The sequence below is a fragment of the Emydura macquarii genome, unplaced genomic scaffold (assembly GCF_026122565.2).
Source record: "Emydura macquarii macquarii isolate MOO-44397 ecotype Brisbane River unplaced genomic scaffold, CSIRO-AGI_Emac_v2 contig_2422, whole genome shotgun sequence".
Lineage (NCBI taxonomy): Eukaryota > Metazoa > Chordata > Testudines > Chelidae > Emydura > Emydura macquarii.
In genome coordinates this window covers 30,084,790-30,104,627 of record NW_027132559.1, presented here as the reverse complement: position 1 = coordinate 30,104,627, position 19,838 = coordinate 30,084,790, and the positions used below count along the sequence as shown (strand labels likewise).

Genomic DNA, 19,838 nt, shown 5'->3' with positions numbered 1-19,838 from the left:
AGCAAGAAAATAATATTTTAGAATGAAATAGCAAAATCAAAATAGCTATAAATGAAAATGTAGCATATCTGAAGCACTATGGGTGCCTGTTGGGGGGGAGTGGAGGAAGGAGCGGTTGTATTTTAAAAAAATTAATAATGGAAGAATAATCTTCAACAAAAAGTGTGCTGTAATGCTATTTAACTAATGCACCAGAGAAACAGCAAATGGCATACATAAATTTTTGCCTACCGCTTAGACTGCACTTATACTGTGTGGTTACAAATTAAAGTCTTTACATAACCTCCAAAATATCCCAAATGTTTCCTATTTTGACCATAAAAAGCACGCTCTTGTGCAGCTCAACTGGTTTTGACTTTCAAATTGGCATAATTTAGCTGCTTTTACCAAACCAGAATACTGGTATGCATAAAACTGCTACTCTTGTTGACACCAGAAATTCTTCAGCATGCACACTGACCTCAGTGCTGTATTTAATAAGAAATACTCTTCAAACAAAATATTAGTGATAAAACAACCAGTCTGCTGCTATCACAGTTTCCTCCCCATCCACACACCTCTCAAAAGATTAGGCATCCAAAATTCTTGGAAAGCCTTTAGGGTGAATTATAAACTGCTATTTTATAAGCTTCTCTTCATTAAGCACAAAACATAATAAGTACCCCTGCACGCAATTAGACATTTTTCATTTTGAGGAGAAAAAGCTTACATGTAATACGTTATATTCATTTATGAATATGCATCATCACACATCTCTGAAAAACATTATTTTAAGCCTAACCCCTTTCCTCCTCTCCACTTGGTTTCCAGAGTTAACTACAAGATAGTGTTCCTGCTTTACATAAATCTTTAGTCCTTGGCACAATCTTATGTATTTTTTCCATACTTTAAGACATTGTTCTTCTAGAACAATCATTTTTAAAGAGAGATAAAACATGTTGTAGCACAGTATCCTATAACTAAAATTCAGACTGTCCTCAACCCTTTGTTTAAAGAATAGTCAGTTAAACTTCATTCCACATATATGAACAGATCTACATCACAGCAAAATAAACTATTTTTCCCCCACACCTAATTTCCTAGCTGTTCACTGTGTCCTGACTGAATGGACACACACCTTTAATTTTCACTATCAGGAAACCAAATATCAAAAACCAAAAGAAGATGACAAAATGAAAGTTCAGTTTATAAAACGTAAAAGGGATGAGGAAAACTCACTAAAATGTATTGAGTAATTCACAAATCCTTAAAAAAAAATGTAGAAAAGTGTAAATCTGAATGCCAGAGCAAGGATATAGATTAAATTCAGAAGGATAATGAAAGATATGTATAAGACAGATGTGGCTTTCTGAATACATATATACATACATACATGGGACAAAACTATGTCTTGTGGTTAAAATCTCAGAGTTCCATGCCCAGCTTGACCACTTATGGTATTTACAGAATTAAGTGTTAGTGATTCTGGGCACTTACCCTCTGTGTAAGTTTCCAATCTGCAAAACAGGGATTCTACTACTTAACTTTCTCACACTGGGAAGTTCAATTTATTAACATTTGTATAGCACTTTGGGTATGTCTACACTGCAATTAAACACCTGCAGCTGGCCTCTGTTAGCTGACTGAAGATCGCAGGGATCAGGCTATGGGGCTGTAAAATTGTAGTGTAGACATTTGGGTTTGGGATGAAGCCTGAGCTCTGGGATCTCACGAGTCTACACTGCAATTTTACAGCCCCCTAGTCTGAGGCTCACGAGTCCGAGAGAGTTGACACAGGCCAGTCGCAGGTGTTTAACTGCAGTGTAGACTCTTTGAAGTCAGCAGATGGAAGGTAATATTAGAAGATCAAAGTATTACTGAGGACCCAAAAGCCAAATGGTGATGACTTGTTTGTCTATATGGAAGGTTTTAAGAAAAAGGCAGACTATTCCATAGAAACCGCTTCAAGTGGCAAGTCCAATAAAACCTCTCGAATAGTCAACTAGAAGCGCAAAACTATCTTACAACTTTTCTTAGTTTCTGAGCTTACCTAGCATAAAGATTAGACCAAAGACACAGCAGCTGTACCCTGCTGCAAAAGCACAAACCTTCAGCAGTTCAGTTATGAAACAGACAGGACCTGACTAAAAGGTTCATGATGCATTTGTGGAAGTTTTTTCCACCACACCCCATCTTCACCAGCTAAAATTCTAAGGCAGTGTCAAAACCAGCTAGCACTGATACAGTCCCAGTGGGAGCACTACCATAGACAGGGTGTGGTGTTCCACTAGTCTTGCATGTTGGTGCCTGCCAGTGTCCTATCTACTCTATCCTAATACCAATGGTGGGAAATTTTAGGGGAAAAAGGCTAATGTGTAGAAGGCCAGAATACTTTCTAATTAAACCATTCTCTACTTGTTTTATATTGAAGGGCTTTTCTACAGCATGAGAGCCTCACAAACATTAAAGCTCATTTCCTTACAACACTCCTATCAGGTAAGTATCATTATTCTCATTTGATTCACAGGGAATTTGAAACAGAGATTAGGTTAGACACCCAAAGTCACAAACCAAGACTGTGGCAGAACCACGAACAGAACTCAGTCCAGTGCTTGGTCTGCAACTATCAAAGAATAAAAGGCAATTAAAAGGCAATTAAATCCAACACACTCAAGCTTAATTGTGTCTCCCCTCTTTGTGCACTATACAACACGATCCCTTCTGGGTAAATTTTATTAACAGTTTAATATATGTGTCACCTATTAACTATACCCTGATCATGCCCATTTTTTCTTTATTTAGAATTGAAAACTTACACACCTCTGGATTTCTGAATTTCTTTCCTCCTCATCTAAACAAGAGTTTAAAACTACAAATGCTTTAGTTTAAAAAAGTTAACCCATTGCTTTTCACAGATCCTAACATTCTTAGGATAAAAATTCCTTCTCAACTAATGAAGACTGGCCTTCCAAAAGCTGCATTATAATTGTGTCAATACATGCCATGGATGGGGGTCAGCCTCAATTACTGGGCTGAAATTCTCTTCCTTCCAAAGCCATATTTTAAATCTCATTCACGAACTCATAAGGTGCTACTATAACATATAAATCAGCACAATCTCAATCCAGCCATTGATGTCCTATTTCAGATAAATGGAAGAAAATCTGCAGCCATAGTAGTAGCATCATCCTTAGAGAAGTGCGACCGATGTCTGGGAATTCATACTAAAAGTGCTGTATGGAAAATCCCCTGCAGGATCTACAAAATACACTGTACTGCAATGATAGAATACCTGATATAAAGACAATTTATTTGTACTGTTTTTAAAGCATCACTTAAACTTATAATTTGAGTGATTTTTTTAATGATAATATACTAAAAAATAATGTTGATAGTCTATTTGATGGAAGGCATGAAATTAAAAGTTGAATATCTCCATCATCCAAGAATTATACATAACACACAACTATACAAACCAGGTTGCCTATAAAATGTTTAATGTGCCTTAATATATGGACACAATAAATAAAAAGTGCACTTTTAAAAATATATGTTAATGTTTTCTTCTTTACAATTCCCTTTATGTGACACTACTCTGATCTTGGAGTTTATGATATCATCAGACCACCTCTCGATGGCAGTATAACCTTGTACAGAATTCTACATATGTATCATATCCCTTCTCATTTCATTCTGCTTCCCTAGGTGGAAAAGGAAAAGCAGAAAAAGTCTAGATATTTTTCTTTTGGTTGCAAGAAAATGGAGGTCCACCCCATGGGAAAAAATATTAATTTAATACACACCACTTCAACTATACATCTATGTAAGAAGTAACTTGTCTGTTTTATACTTGACTATTTGGGTCAAAAGTCATCTAGCTCTACCGTAAGTATTTTATGGTCTTAAGTTGGATTTCATCACTACCACAATAAAAAGAATGGGGACTTCATATCTTAGTGTAACTGGAGCTTTTTGCACCTACACTCAATATGACCCATCTTCACAAGTGGAAACTGCTAGGAACTCATTGAAAAGATCAACTGTAGATTCTGGAGAATACAGCTTAACCTTCAGGAAGCAAGGTCTGTGGATATGTACATGGTGTGAATTTAAATGACTCCTTGCCCAAATGAAGCTGCAGATTTCTCCTTCCAGAGATTTTTTTCAGTAACTGTGAAATGTAATTTTAACAGCTCTGACCTCCATCATCTCTAACCCATGATCTCTTTTACACTCTACTCTCAGCTAAGGGTATTTGGAGATTGCTTACACTTTACAGCTGGCTGCATATCTAATATTGTCACTTCATCCTCCAAGTCCCTCCTCAAAACTCACCTCATCCATAATGCATACGGTAAAATACAAACTGGTGACAGCTGAGCTTGTGGAGAGCTGTGATCACTACTACGGATTAGCTAACAATTGTGCAAATCCTATTATAGTTATTTGTTACCCCCTTTCTCCAACCCTTACCCTGGACTGCTCATGTATTCCCTTCTCATGTCTTGGTTTTAGATATTAAGTTCTTTGGAGCAGGGATTGTAACTTATTATGTTGCTCAGCACAATGGATGTGGCCTTCAGGCACTACCACAATATAGAGGTTAAATTATTATAATAAAATAAGAATCTGGGTCATCACATTACTTATTAATTAATGTGGCCTATAAGAGGGCTATTAGAAAAATGTCAACATTTCTCCATAGTGAGAGTCAGTACTGCCTTTTTAATGGTAACCACTGTTTTTCTATATATTACATAATGTATATATACGAACTATCCCAAACCGACCTTAAAATAAAATCCCATCAAGGTGTCACTTTCTCCCAATCGCTCCTAATCTTTGAAATGGAACTTTTAAGACTGCAATAATTTGCCTGATAGGCTGTTCAGAAAACCCCTCGTGTCCTAGACCCACGCAGACTGCATGTTACTATGTTCCCCGCCCCTTTTTCGTTTAGTAGCACCTAGTGTGCATTGTACAAACACAAAGAAGAAGAGCCCTTCTCTGAGGAAGATAAGAACCTAAATAGACAAGATACACGAAAGGTGAGAGAAAGAAAGAAACATTATCTTCATGTCATATATGGGCAACTGAGATTAAGTGATTTGCTCGCGGTTACACAGGAAGCCTATGACAGAACCGGACACTGAACCTAAAAGTCCCAGTCCAGGGTCTTAAACAGTCTTATTCTCTTCAAAAGTCCTGTTGTTAAAACAACGGTAGATCAAAAGAGTATCAGCACACATGCCCCTACACTGGACATCTCCTTTCCTGTCTACTGGGTTCTAGGGAGAGAGAGATCAGTTCGGTCTCAGCTTACTGAAACCCAGATTTGAAAACCACCTTGGATCCAAGATAGACATCAAGACTTGTCTTCGTAGGACCACTCAAGAACAAGCATTCTGATGAGAACAGAGCTGGTTCAAAAATTTCAGACAAAAAAGCTGATTCTTTGAAAAGTGACTTTAAAAAAAAAGAAAAAAAATCAAAGATTTAATTAATTCTTTTCTTTTTTTTTAAATCCAGTAATTTTTCATATTTTAATCTATATTTTTATAAAAGTATTTCATTTACTGAAAACCAGGGTTTTTCAGTAAACTCACCATTGAAAATCCTGGGGTTCAGCAGATGAAACGTCCTGATAACCATTTCAATAATGTCTTGGCTAAAAAGAATGGTTAATTTTTGGAAAAAAGGGTCCATTTCAAATTTTGTGAAATGGAAGTAGCTATACATTTTTCATAATGTTATTTTTCAACCAGCTCTACAGGAGATACCCAAACCAGCCAGCTCTTGACTCGACTTGTTTGCCCCTCCCAGCTGCTAAGAAGGGCACTCGACTCGCCTCCTGGCTGATAGGAAGGTGGAGAACTCTACTCTTTCACTGACTGCTCACCCTTCTCCTGGCTGTGCTCCTATCTATAGAAGGGTGTGGATGGCATTCTCCAGCAATGGGCATCACATGCAGTACATGTACATTTGCCCCTGAGAATGTGTAGCACACCTGTGATCGTCACCACTTGGCTCACTCTGCTTATGACCAGATATTGATAAGCGCAGCAAAGGAGCCACCTTCACACTGCCAGGTAGAGTTGCACTTTCTCAGTCTGCCTCTCCGTTGGGGGTTAGTTATTTCAGCTCTGGGTACGGGTCTTTAGTTTGGATAGCTCGTACAGCCAAGTTGGTACGCTGCGATCGCCAAGACTTACAGCTACCTCAATGTCCACATGTAACAGACTGGGAAGCAAGCTCTCTCAGACATTCACATTAAACAACGCACAAATGGAATTGCAGTTCGTCTGATCCAACGGAGCGAAGTAGATTCCTGCTTGAATAATTTCTGAGACAAACAGATACAAGTTACTGAGATTTCTTCACCTTCATTTCTTAACAACATGGCTAAACAGAAAAAAGATGGTTTATTTACAAGCTCTGACCAGTTCTGCAATGGAAAAAACAGTAGATTTGATATTTTCCACTTTATAGGTAAAACTGTTCTTCAGAAGCCTCGCCAAGAAATCAAAGTGGAGCCTACTTGATTGGTGTTATGAAAGCAATTAAGTTACAGACCTGTCAAATATGTTAACATCTGGCTCTGCCTGCTGTACTTTTGTCTATTTTGACTACTAGTGGTATCATTTAATGATTTACAGACCTTCCATGCCTTAAGGCATGGTAGCTGTATTAAAACTGTAACCCATTATTTCTTGGTATTGTCACATAATAAGTATCTTCCCATTTCTATTAGATTACTGGATTTGAATCTCTGATTTGGGTTTAAGATTTTGGTTTTTTGGACCTGTCCTGGTAAACACTAAAATGTTCAAATTCCTTTAAAAGGAGGAGGGGAAAGTATGGTGTAGTTAAAGGTAACTTAAAACAAATAATATTTTTGGGGCTATAAAATATCTTGTCTATACAGTAAATTTTCACAATTGTTGTTTCCAATAGAATAGTAAAACCATGTTTTAAAATATTTAAAATGTGCAGAACATTAAGCACATTCAATGGAAAAATAAGATTTTATAGTCCAAAAAGATTCTATGCTTTAGGCTTTGAAACAATTTAACTAAAACCATCCCCCCCCCCCGATTGTTTTATGATCTGTATAAATTCTATTGGGAAAAAAAGTCAGCCTCTCTGATTTGTTCCAGGGAATCTGTCTTGGAAAATGTATATTAAATGAACAAGCATAAAAGAGGAGTATATATACTACAGAGAAATAATCATTTGGAGTAGGTATTTTGTGTGCGTACATGCACATGCCCTACATGCATTATGAAAGGCAATTTTAAACAGATGGGGTGGGTGAAAAATTCAGCGAACTAGTGGGAGAAAATCCAAAACTACAAGGAAAGATGGCTTGGAATTTCTCATCTGGTCTAGAGGGTGGAAGGATAAATATACACCATACACTCTCCCTTCCCTGATAGAATATTATGTTACTTTATACTGCCACCAATCTTTAATAAAGCACCTAAAACTAAGGTTGGATGAACAATTAACTGGAAACAATTCAAATGTAACAGTTTTAAAGTACATCTGGCTTTACCAAATGGTACCCTCTCAAATTAAATTTGAGTCTGGATCTAGATATACGTACCAGAGGTTAATGTTTTTTATATATTTAAAACTTATTCATACACTGTATGTCATAGAAGAAGGCCTTATGCTTAACAGATAAATAAACAGATATTTAAGTTAAGGAACTTTTAAGCAAGTTAATAAATAGACAGCTTTAATTTCAATTGGCAAGGAAAAGAAAGTTGGATTTTCCTCCTTAAACCAGAAAAGTGAATCTTGGGTTTTATATGCATGTGTGACTTCCACTGACACTAATGGCAGTTATATGCATGTATCGATGGGAGAATAGACCTCTTAGAGTTAATCTTTTAAGAGTTCAAAAAAGTGTACTCCGTTTCCTTTCAAAGTTAATATCAGCAATCATAAAGAACACCATTATTTCTCTAACTACCTAAATATACTGTACCAGAACTTTTAGCATTAAGAAGAATGAGGCTGTTCTATTTTCTCTCTCATACGCATTTTTTTTTCCTGGCATATAGCTCTGACTTTCTTTTTATCCATAACCCAGATTTCTCAGCCAAATAAAATAAATTTATCAGATGTAAGTTTCTGCACTCGGAAAACAGGAATGGCACCTCCCGTTTCCTTTAGTCTACAGTCTTGTAAGAATCTCTGGATTCTTGCAGGCAAGATATCCAAGAAGGTTCTGGAAATTCTAGTCCTCCAGCTCTGTGCCTTAATTACAAAATGCTAGAGAGAGAACACAACTCACAGGACACCATTGGACTCATCCTTATCTTCAAAAACAAAAGCAATGTTGTAAGTAATAGTATTAAGAATTTGCAGTGGGATTGATTATTTGTCACAACTTCCACGGAATGTTAGTGCATTTACCTTTTATAAGTTATTGCTGACCAGAATTTTGCACATGTTCTAGTTAAGCAAACCCCCAAATCCTATAACATTTAATTTTTATGTTCCATGGGAGAGTTGAGATTATCCATGCAGGTCCGGTATGTCTCAACTTTGTTATTATAAACATAAAACCTCTAGAAATCTCTCTCTAAATCTGTCTCAACAATCTAAATAAAAGCAAGTTTGTATGGGAGCTGTAATTGTACTGTACTACATGATTTAAAAGGGTTAATAGTGAGGACACACAGAAGCTGTGTAGGGAAAGAGTGTGTACTTGCTCACTAAGGAAAGAACAGCATTTTGCTTGGTAGTGCTTCTTGCAAAATATCACACTACTGATTTATAGGTGTGTTTATATCAGTAAATGCAAGTAGTTTAGAGATTTTGTATAGGTGTTTATTTTAAGTCATACTGCTTATTTTTCCTACTGCAGCTAACAATCCAGTGACCGACTATTTGTATTTTTTTTTATATAGTTTATTTTGAATACTTGAATCTTTTCTGCCCTTACTTCCAGAGTTACACAAGTTATTCATTTTGCCATCATTTCATTTATAAAGAAAAATAATATTTATGCAAGAAAGCAGAATATTCACCTCGTGTTTTATGACACATACGCCTTCTTACAAAAAGTCAGTTTTACTTTAAATCATGGTGCAACTAGAGCTTGTACTCTGTGATTATGACCCAAATGAGAGAATGATTTGTGTTACTGTATCAAAAAAGTACTTAATGTATTAACCAATTAACAGCCATAAGCAGTTGCATGCAATATTAATAACCATTTTTCAAAATAAAATTGGCTTTCTACATTTTGTTGGTTCGCCTTCCCCCTGTTCAGTCAATGCTATGGTATATCATTAAAAGCAGGATGGCCTTAGACGCCAGTAGCTTTCTCTGGACAGTTACCAGTGTGAAATAACATTTTTCTTCCCAACTTTCAAGTTTTCTTTTGGAAGTTTTAAGATTATTACTACTACAAAAGGAGCTCAACCTTGGTCACCCTGCACCTACAGCCATAAACATCCTCTTATCATGGTATCCTTGTAGGTAGTTGCAATATTAGGACAACTAGGTACATTTTTAAAGTTGAGGAAATAACCTATATTTGCTGCATAAGTATTTAGCAGTTCTGAATTCCTGGCCCACAGTATTATTGGACAGTTTACTGTATCTTGGAAGTGAAGATTTATAGTACTATAATAGTGTGTGGGATTATAAAGGATTCTCAAAAACCACAAATCAAGATCAGAGTACCAAATAGGTAGAGACCATATCTTTTTGTGGCTGTCAAGCACCGTGCAAATTACTGCACTCAATATATATTAATAAATAACAGCAGCGTGACCTTATAGTAGCAGAATTCCTTATAAGTGAGGAAGCAGAATTTCGCACTTCTGATTCAACTGAGTGATTTACACATCAACTATCCTTTAACTACTGTATCAAACTAATCTAGAAAGGTTATAGTTTTCTTTTAATTGTGTTCTAGGATTTTTTTTTTATTTTCTTTTAATTTTAGACAAACTACCACTTTCATCTTCACATAATAAAAGCTATGAAACAGGCTGTTAGCTGAACTAAATACCATGAGGTCATGAAGCAAAGATCTTTCTGCATTTTTTTGCAGGGGAGAAAACAGTTTACAAAACAGAAAAAGGCTTGTTCAATGAAACAAGCAGCTTTGGTTACAAGTGCAAAAGTCAGCCATGTGTACTAATTCTCAGTAATTATGACGCAAGGTGAGCTCCCCAGAGACTTAAAAGTCAACGCCTGGCAATGGTTGGGCGAACAGCGGAGTGGAACTGCTCATGTGATACTGAACCCTTGAAAGCCCTTTGTATTTCCAAAGAGAAATATATCTACAGAGCTGCTTGGTCCTCCCACTATCCTTCAAGCTGAAATTAAAAATAAATACCCACGTTTATTAGATTAAAAGGTGTACAAGTTCCTGCTTAATCAAAGAATCCAGACATAGGAGATGCATCAGAAAAGGCGACCAACATTTTTAAATGTAAATTTAACACCCATTTGTAGTTGAGATCTGAGCATGAGGAGCGGAAAGTTGGTAGGACAGCTTTCCCCTAAAAAATTAATGTTAATAGGGTGCCCTCCTTTAGGATGAACTGTGACATTCATGGAATCCTGTGACTTTCTGTAGAATAATGATTGACAATAAGCCATAATGCTATCTACTATACTACATGCCACTGTCTACTTGCCTCCCACGAGGGATTTTCAATGTTTTAAGTAGAAGTAAAAGACAAGGGTGGGATTTTCCAAAGAACTCAGTCTGCTCCCACTGCAGCCAATAACTAGGCATCATGTCTAATGGCAATCTGTACTGTAAATCTGAAGCGGATGCACACATACAAAAAAAAAAAAAAAAAGAAAAGAAAAGAAAAGGACCACCTGCAGGAAGACAATACATGTCACAACCTATCTAGCTGGCACTAAACTGCACTCTTAAGTGAAACACTTCAATTAAAGAAAACTCAAGGCACTCTGCCTCCACATCTTCTGCCAGAACTTTATGCGGAATCTCAATTAATTTTATATTTCAAATACCAACTGGGATAATCCAACATTTACAGCATGTTTAATATACGTCTCAAGCCATCTTCCTCTTAAAGCAGATCCTTAGTTTACAATGAACTATTGAAAAAGACTTGCTGCAGCATTCTCATAAATGATAGGTTACAGTGAAAGAACTAGTGTTATCTGCACTACATAAAAAATTCAAATCTACCAATAAAAAAAACTAGGTTAAATTAATGCATTTTCATGTTGTAAAGACGCATTGAATTCTACATGACATATGCACATAACTAAAAATGTTCTAAATGGGAGAGGCAAAAGGTTTTGTATCCACAAGTACTTTATTGCATTTTCCCTTCAGTTACGGTGTGCTTTTATTTGGGTCCTTAAAGGCCCACATTCTTTTTTTCTGAACGGCTCCTAAAGTTACAGAACAAGAGGATCCTACCTGGCAGTCTACGACAGGTCAATGATCAAACAAAAGCAGCAGTCAGACAGCAGCCAAATCCTGCCCCATCTCATGAAAATTACAGAAAGCCAGGACTTCTCAGTCTGTACTATATTCAAACAACTGCACCCTGAAGCTCAGATAATTACAACATGCTCTTTGCAAGCACATACAGCATGAATCTCTGCACTACTGATGTTAAGAAAGAATTATTTGTTTTTAAGTTGTTCAACAATTTTCAGCACAGATAGAAACTGCTTTAAAATGTGACCTCATCTGTTTTATGACAGCAGAAACTAAATTAGATTGAAAATATACCAGCACCGCTCTGCCCCAGTGATCAAAGCCAGTTTAAATAAACAGTGTTCTTTATCTTTAAAGTGCATTGGTCTTTGAACAAGAGTTCATTTTACTTATTTATATTTGCATGAACAAAATCAATACACCAGATAGAGTGAGATATGATTATATAGAACTAAACTAAAAGTATAAAATATTGTCATTTGCAGAATGACACCGGCTGTTCATTAAGATACTATTCCATGCAAGGAAAACAGTCTTCTAAACCATGGTGGGTTTTAAATACAGCCTACACTCCGGAATGCATTATGCAGTAGTTAACATTATACAACCTACATCTCCTGTGAACACAAGGAAGCATGAGTAGTTTTTGCCATTTACAAAGCCAGTATCACTGCAAAAAGTGAAAATTAGCAGGTGCAATACAACATAAAGAAATGACATCGCATGGTGGGTGCCACAATGAAATAATGCACTAATTATTAACTTTTGGAAAGGTAGCATGAATCCTATTTAGGCCATAAGCTGCAGCCAATGTGCCTTTATTAAGGAAACAATTCTAAGCTGTGAAGAATTATATAAATTAGTTAAAAGGCAAGAAGCACAGAAATGTTTACCCTTCCATATCAAGAACTGGACTATCTAGGAAAGAACTGAGTTGCTCTAGTAGATTCTCTCCTTGTACTGGATCTGTGGTTGAACAGAAATCTTAGTCCACAAAATGTAATCGTATATGGTATATTTTACTCTCTCCCAAATGTAGGAAATGTAAAGAAGATACTTACACAACCACCAGCAAGAATTTCTGCTGCCAGGGGAACAGAATGATCTTTGTTCATAAATTTGTCTCTCACAAAATCATTAACCTTAAAAACAAGGATTTATGAAAACTGTTAAATAAGGAGTGAAAAGCTACATAATAATTACAAATTCTGTGCAATTAAAAATGCAAATAAATCCAGATGCTACATCGGTCATCAAGGTACCAAACAGTTAGTTATTAAATAAAATCTTACAGAGTATATGAAATATTGTAAAGCTGGATGTAATACTGTTCCTTCAAATAAATACATTATTTTAAAGATACATGAAATAATCATAAGTTTCAAGAAAAGTCTCCAAAATGGTAACTGAAAGGTGCTTTAAAATTGGATTTCAAGATGCAGTAGGTTTTATAGCAATGTTAGCTTAATGAAAAAGAAATATTATCACTGGCTTTTGTGTATAAACAATACATTATGATTAGGTTATAATGAGAAATTCTTTAATGCCTTCAAAATATTCAAAAAATCTAAAATTATGTGAGGTAAAGACAAGTAATGTACATAATAAGAATACATGCAAACCGTTTCCTTTCATATCAGAATTCCATTGTGTGCGAGAATTATTTTATATTAATCTAGGAATTAAACACAACTACTGCAAAATAAAAAAAATCTTATTCTTTTGTGAGAAGAAACAAAATCAAGGCTTGGGCTACTTCAAAAACAGACAGAGGAGTAAAACTAGTGGGTTAGGGAGACTTTATACATTTTGAATTAAGCCCCCAAATGATAGGTTTAATCAGTCTCTTTTCAGAAATACAAGTATGCTGCTTGCACACCACTTGCAGTGCCCATGGGTGAGATGTGAGCAATTGCTGTACCCTTTTGTAAGTAAAACCCCATCTAACAAAACCCTGGAATGTAATTTTAACACACTAAAGCACAAAAACCCTACATCTTGTCATTGGAAATTCAGACACACACATGATGGCTAAAGGCTAGAACATCCCCCCCACCTCAGACTTACAGTAAGTTTTATGGCCTTCTCTGGGGCTACTCCCAATAATTGTGGCAAAAGACCTGTAAACACACAAAGAGAGCTTAAATGTATTAAATAACTTAGCATTAACTAAACAAATCAACGGCTATATGCAAAGATCACCACACAGAAATGGGGGCAATTTTTAAGGCAATTTTCTGCTATTACATTTAATGAGAGTACTTAAACATTCCATTTCAAGAACAAACTTCTCACTGCCACATGAAGTCAAAGCAACTTCCTATCCATATTTTAGTTACTTTGCACTTAAACTAATATTAGTGATTTAAGAAATGTACATACCAAGATAGGTTTACCAAAATAACATTGTATTCTGCTCTATACATCAAAATTTGTTCTCTGTTATTTCCTCAGACAAAAGTTAAGGTAGTTCAGGCAGTGGGAAGCAAATTGTTTGCATTTTAAAATCAAGAGGATAAAGCATTTTGCTGGCATGAAACAACAGCATAAGGTGGAAGGACCTAAGGGGATATGAAAGAAAGTAATGCAAAACAGCCAAACATGTATAACTGCATTCTTAAGTCAAGCACTTTGTCTACAGGTCTAACTCTCCAAAGCTGAGACATTGGAACTTTTGTTATTTAGATACCAGTATATGAAATTTCTGATTTCTCTTAACAGAGCTGCACTACACAGTTGGAACTGAGAGTCTCTGGTCAGCACAGCTCTGTTGAGTTAAAATGATCTATTTTTTTGTAATAGTTCAGCTGACATGATCTAAAGAAGATACAGAACCTTACAGGAGGGATATGGGGATAGAACGCTACCTCAAGTGCAGCAGTGTGCACAGTGAAAAGGGAGTGTGATTTAGGGCACTATTTAGCTACGCAAGGAGTAACCCCAAGAGCAAGAGTTGCAGGAGCAGGCCTCAAGTATTTCAATAATTTACACAGCACTTCTGGGTAAATTACACTAAGTCTAACATTTGCAATTCTCTTCATTCTCATGTTTGGGTGAAGAGGCTACAACTATAGTTCTATGTTAAAGGAGCCTGCTTGCCCAAGGGCTTTTTTTTTGCCACCCCACGGGATGTTTGGATGACAGATAAGATGAAAAACACATTGATCTGACCCATGGATTTTTTTCTGTCTTGCTCCAACCCTTCAGCTTTTCTGTTTGCTACTGACATTTGCTGACAACAGTATCATCTGGCTTGTTGTTTCAGAAGCAATCATCTGAATTTAAAACTATATTCTGCATTTCAAGAAATAGTATATAGGTACTATGTGCATCATCACAACCTCACACGGGGACATTTCTTCACACGAAACAACTGTTAAAACAGCATTATAGTTAAATTGTTAAACATTCAAACGAAAGAAAATCCCAATGCTATAACTGCATATATTGCAAAAGAAAACTGTCCTCATTTGGCTGAAGAATTTTAAATTTTGAATTTTTTCAATCAGTTCTAGTTGCATGTGCACCCTTAACTCTGTCTTCCATGCAAATACACTATGATAATGTGTAATCATGCAATTAATGACTACTTTTCCCAAGGATCCCTGTCTCATTCAGCCACAGTGTGTCCCTGTTTCATTCACTGTGCACTTAGTGAATAAGATGGAATTCTAACAATCCATGCCTTGGTTTTGGGCCTAATTCTATTTGCATTCGCCACTTTATAAATCTAAGATAAATCTGAATTTACACCAGCATAACAGTATATTTGGGCCTTTCCTGAACATGATAGAAGGTGCATGGATACTTTACACTCTACCTCAAGCCCAGTGAAGTCAACAGAAAGACTCCCATTGACTTTGACAAACGTGCAGTGACAGAATATTGGGAGATTGTTAATTTGAATAAATTGTAAGTGTCCATTATCTGGAAGACTTATAACTGGGCCAAATCAAACTGTTTTTCACTGGCCAGATTTGGGATGGGCTCTTGGCCATATTTTTTCTACCCCCAAATGTTCAAGGTAGCAAAGGTGCTAAAAATGTAGCAAAAATGTGTTTATCTTGGAAAAAGTCATTTCTTCACACCTGCCTTCTTTCGGACTCAAAAAACCCAACTGAACTGTTTTCACACAAACTTTCCACAAAAATTTACTTCAGAGAAGAAGTTTCAACCCAAAAAGTGAAAATTATAAAGCAACTACAAAAAAGCCCTTCATAATATGCAAATACTTAGGCAACTTTAATTAGAGATGTTTGCTGTGTGCACCATCTATAAACATTATATATAAAGAGAACTACTACTTAATTGCAGTTTTCCCATTCGCATCTTTGGTTTCTGACCTCACATCTCATGTTTACATCACACTACAGCTCTGAAAGAAGACAAAGATGGATATGGCAAAAACGTAGTATAGCAAATTCAACTAAGAGTTTATGGATTAGAAAAACAATTTTCAAATTAGTATGTTAGCACTCTAAACTGTATCTGCTCCATTTCAGTAGTGGGAACAACATTAAAGACAGGTCTTATTCAGCAAAAATATATTATAGATTTCTGTGGATGGTCAGGTTTGGGTTTCACACCATGCTTTATTTTTTTTTTTTTTTTTTAGTATCAGGAAACTATACCACACAGACACAAGTGAGTTGGTGGGAAGAGTTGTTGATCTATCTATGTAAAATGCTTGAAACCCATATGACACAATACAGAGTTGGTAACAGAAAACATAATTTACACAGGAAAACACACAATATGAGAGTAGGTTTACACTACCACCCCATACATTGGTACCCAATTGTAAGTTTTCAGAAAATAAAGTTTCTATGATAGAGATCCCATTTCAATAGTAGTACATGACTCATGAAAAGTCAGATCATGATCAAAAGGAGTGATTAAAGTCTATAGATTATGAGGAATTGGGGGGTACTGTGGCACTGGAGGTGCCATCTTTGGAATTAAGAGAAAAAAAAATCCTTACCATTTGTGGTCAAAGATGCCAGGTCTCTCCCCTTCCCCAGGAGAAGGGGTATTTCCACATTGGTATGCTAAAAAGTTACAAAAAGTCTGTACCAGTGTTTATACTGTGCTCATTAACTGGTATCTGGGTGCACTCCCAGTAACACTATCCCAATTACCCATAGGACTGAGTTCTCTTTAAAGAAAATTTAATGCTCTCTTTACATCCACAAGATGGTGTAATTTATCCTTATCTGAGATTGGTGGTTTAGGACATGGTATTTCTGCTCTTAAAAACTGAAGTGGAAAAAAAAAAATCTCTGTTCACTTCAGTGAATGGAAAAATTTGGTCTGTTTAAAAAATACCCTTTGAAATGGTTCACTAAAGAGTAGGATCTGGAAGACTTACTCGCTTGTCTGACACTGCAGCGTACAGAGCGTCTAATGCTCAACTATCTCAATTCTAATTTTTTTTAAAGGTTTGAATAATTGCACTGTTAAGGCTAAGAGCTCTTCAGACTACTGAAGTTTCCATAGCTGCTAACAAACATTTACATGTCTCATATAACAATAAAGAGCCGCAGTTATTAAACAGTGGCAAATGTGCTACTTTAACCTTAAATACTGAATTAACAGGGAACTACAGATGGTAGCATGACGTGACCATTACTTTTTTTTGTCCAAAGTACTATACAGCAAGTAAATGTACTAATCTGTAAATTGGTCCCTCAAATTCTTGTCATCCCCACAGCATTCAAACCTAACTGGAACCTCTTCATCCTCCCCTTTGCTGCCAAACATTCCCAGTGTCCTTTTGTCATCCACCTGGTAATCATGTAGCAGCTCAACAGTCACAACAAGTGGCTAGAGGGCCTTCTAAATTCTTTAATATATTCCATCTATATTCATCTTTAAAAAGAGAAGTTACACTAGGGCAAACTTCAAACAAAGCATTTGCAGAAAATGCAGTTTACTTTGTCAGCAAATTGCCTCTACAATGACTGCATTGTTCAAAATAAAACCATTTTTCCTCCCGTTTAATCCTGAAATGAGATCATAATCCTGTGTTTAGGACGTCAAGACTGCCAAACTGAATGAAAATTCACCGATTCAGCCCTTACTTCAAGATAAAGGAGAAGATGGGCTGTGGTGGAACAAGCTCATAAACCCAATATTACATGCCCAAAAACTGGCAAAAGGAGCAAGATAGGATAAAGTACAAACAATGTGATGAGCAAAAGATGTTTATCTTTATGCATGACATGTTTGATGGTTTCTCCAATTTGAAATTCACCCCGTGTTACAGCGTTTATACAACTAGTCAGAAGAAGATACAATGGAATTCTCTTGGCATCCTGATGGCACCAATTTGTTATTTTGGAAACTCAAGTAAATCAGCTGTAAACATTTGGAAACATTTCCAAACATTTGGAAATAAATTATATTAACAGTTGGGCACTTTTTAAGGTTTTGGTTGCGAGAAACGTCTAGCAAGCAGAAAATATCTGTCAGCACTCTTTACTAAATTACTAAGCTTGCTCAAAAAACTCGTAGCACATTTAGCTGTATTAATCTCCATTGTGTTTAAACTACATAATTTGTGTTTTATAGAGCAGTTTGTCAACCAACATCCAATAATTCAAAGCACACATTACAAGGAGAGTGTTTAGCAATGCCTATTATTCAGGTTGAGACAAGATAGGTGAGGTAACATTTATTGGACCAACTTTTGTTGGTGGAAAGTACAAGCGTTCAAGGTACACAGAGCTCTTCCTAAAGACTGGGGAAGGAAGTAGAGCATCTGACCTGAAGAAGAGCTCTGCGTAGCTTGAAAACTTGTACTTCCACCAAAGGAAACCAGCCCAATAAAAGATACTACCTCACCTACCTTGCCTCTTGTATATCTTGGGACCAACAGGGCTACAGCACCACTGCAAACTATTATTAAGGTTGTCTAACACTTTGTATTATAACCCTCTGTTTTCAGTTGCTCATAACTTCATCAAACTATAGTCTGTTGGACTGAAATTTTCCATGCTTCATGTCTGCCTCAGGTTGAATTTCTTACAGGAAGTCTGACCAAAAACAATAATTGTTTTCTGAAATGATGTGCAGTCACTACAGTATTCAGTATGCTTACTCTAAAAGGATATCCAAAATCAGCTTCAATCCAGGCCTCTATGAGGGCAAAATAGGAAATGAAAGTCATTATCTCCACTGATAAATGAGTCAGAGGAGGATAAAACACCTCCTACAGTGTACTTAACATGTTTGATTCCAGAAAAAGAGTAATTTATTTTTTCTGTGTGCCAGTACTGGAAAAACTACAGCCACATGTATCAGTTTATAATTATCTGTGACTACTTATCCATAACCTGAAGTTATACTGTTGATGTCTTTGCTTTTTGTGTCAGTACTTGAACCCGATAGTCCGTTAGGTTCTGAGTTGGAGCCATGACAGGCAAGGTAACGGGCTGATGTACATAAAAGATGACAAACTACGTTCCATGGACAACTTGTGATGAGTGAAGCACATGTTCTGCACATGGTACTTTTGTTTTCAAGCAAAAGAAATAGAACAGATGGGAGGGTGCAATAAAAAGAAGAGCAAAAGTAGATGGTTTGATTATCTTTTGACAAAAATTACAAGATATCCATTGCACTAAAAACCGCTAAAGGGACATCAAAGCTTTTCTAATTTTAAGTTTTCACTGTAAGCAATTGCTGTAGATGTCACAGCAGTGTTATGCAATTGCAGATGGGAGGGAAGGTGGTCCATGCCATTGTCAATGAAGGGGGGAGAAGAGGCCCCCAAGACAATTTCTCTATTAAGATGTACTTTGTACTATGAAAAAGTTTGCAGACTCGACCTAGAAGAGAGCTGTGACTCAATATTACGAGCAAAAAGTCTGATCAAAGACATTTAAATTATACAAGCATAAACCAGGCCCAGAATGTGAGGTTTTTTCCCCCTTTTATTCAAGCCCTAACATCAGGGACTGAGGAATTCAGGTTGGCAGATAACTCTTTTTTAGTATCTTATTATTATTATTATATATGACATTTGGAAACTGACCTCTGTACAGTCCAAAGAAGCCTTCATAACGCAGCACTTTCTTAAAGCAATCAAAACTGTTTTTGTACATAAGTTCTCCCACAAATGATCCAGTAGAACGCTGGTTTTGCATTCGAGTTTTCACCAGATCAATTGGATACACTGCAGTGGCTCCAACAGCTGCAAACAAAATTTGATGTGTGGAAAAGTGTTACTTTGCATACAATTTTTTTAACTGTCCTAGACACACACTATGCTTATATCTCAATGATCACTTGTGTCTTTTTCATCTACAATATAAGCTGGTTCCATAAAGAGATGTCACAGTCCGCTTTAATTAAAAGTGCATCATCATAGCCCTACCTCATTATTAGCCTCTCTTATGAAACC

At 36.3% G+C, this 19,838-nt stretch overlaps 1 protein-coding gene across 4 annotated transcripts in view; it reads right to left on the bottom strand.

Moving 5' to 3' along the window:
- Positions 1 to 19,838, bottom strand: part of SLC25A13 (solute carrier family 25 member 13) — a 124,596-nt gene that overhangs the window by 18,778 nt on the left and 85,980 nt on the right. For all 4 annotated transcript variants that reach the window (XM_067562152.1, XM_067562155.1, XM_067562157.1 and 1 more), the window contains 3 exons: positions 19,470 to 19,628; positions 13,502 to 13,554; positions 12,496 to 12,576 (listed from right to left, as the gene is read on the bottom strand). In XM_067562152.1, the coding sequence (XP_067418253.1) occupies positions 12,496 to 12,576; positions 13,502 to 13,554; positions 19,470 to 19,628 (293 nt within the window). The remainder of the gene's footprint in view (positions 1 to 12,495; positions 12,577 to 13,501; positions 13,555 to 19,469; positions 19,629 to 19,838) is intronic.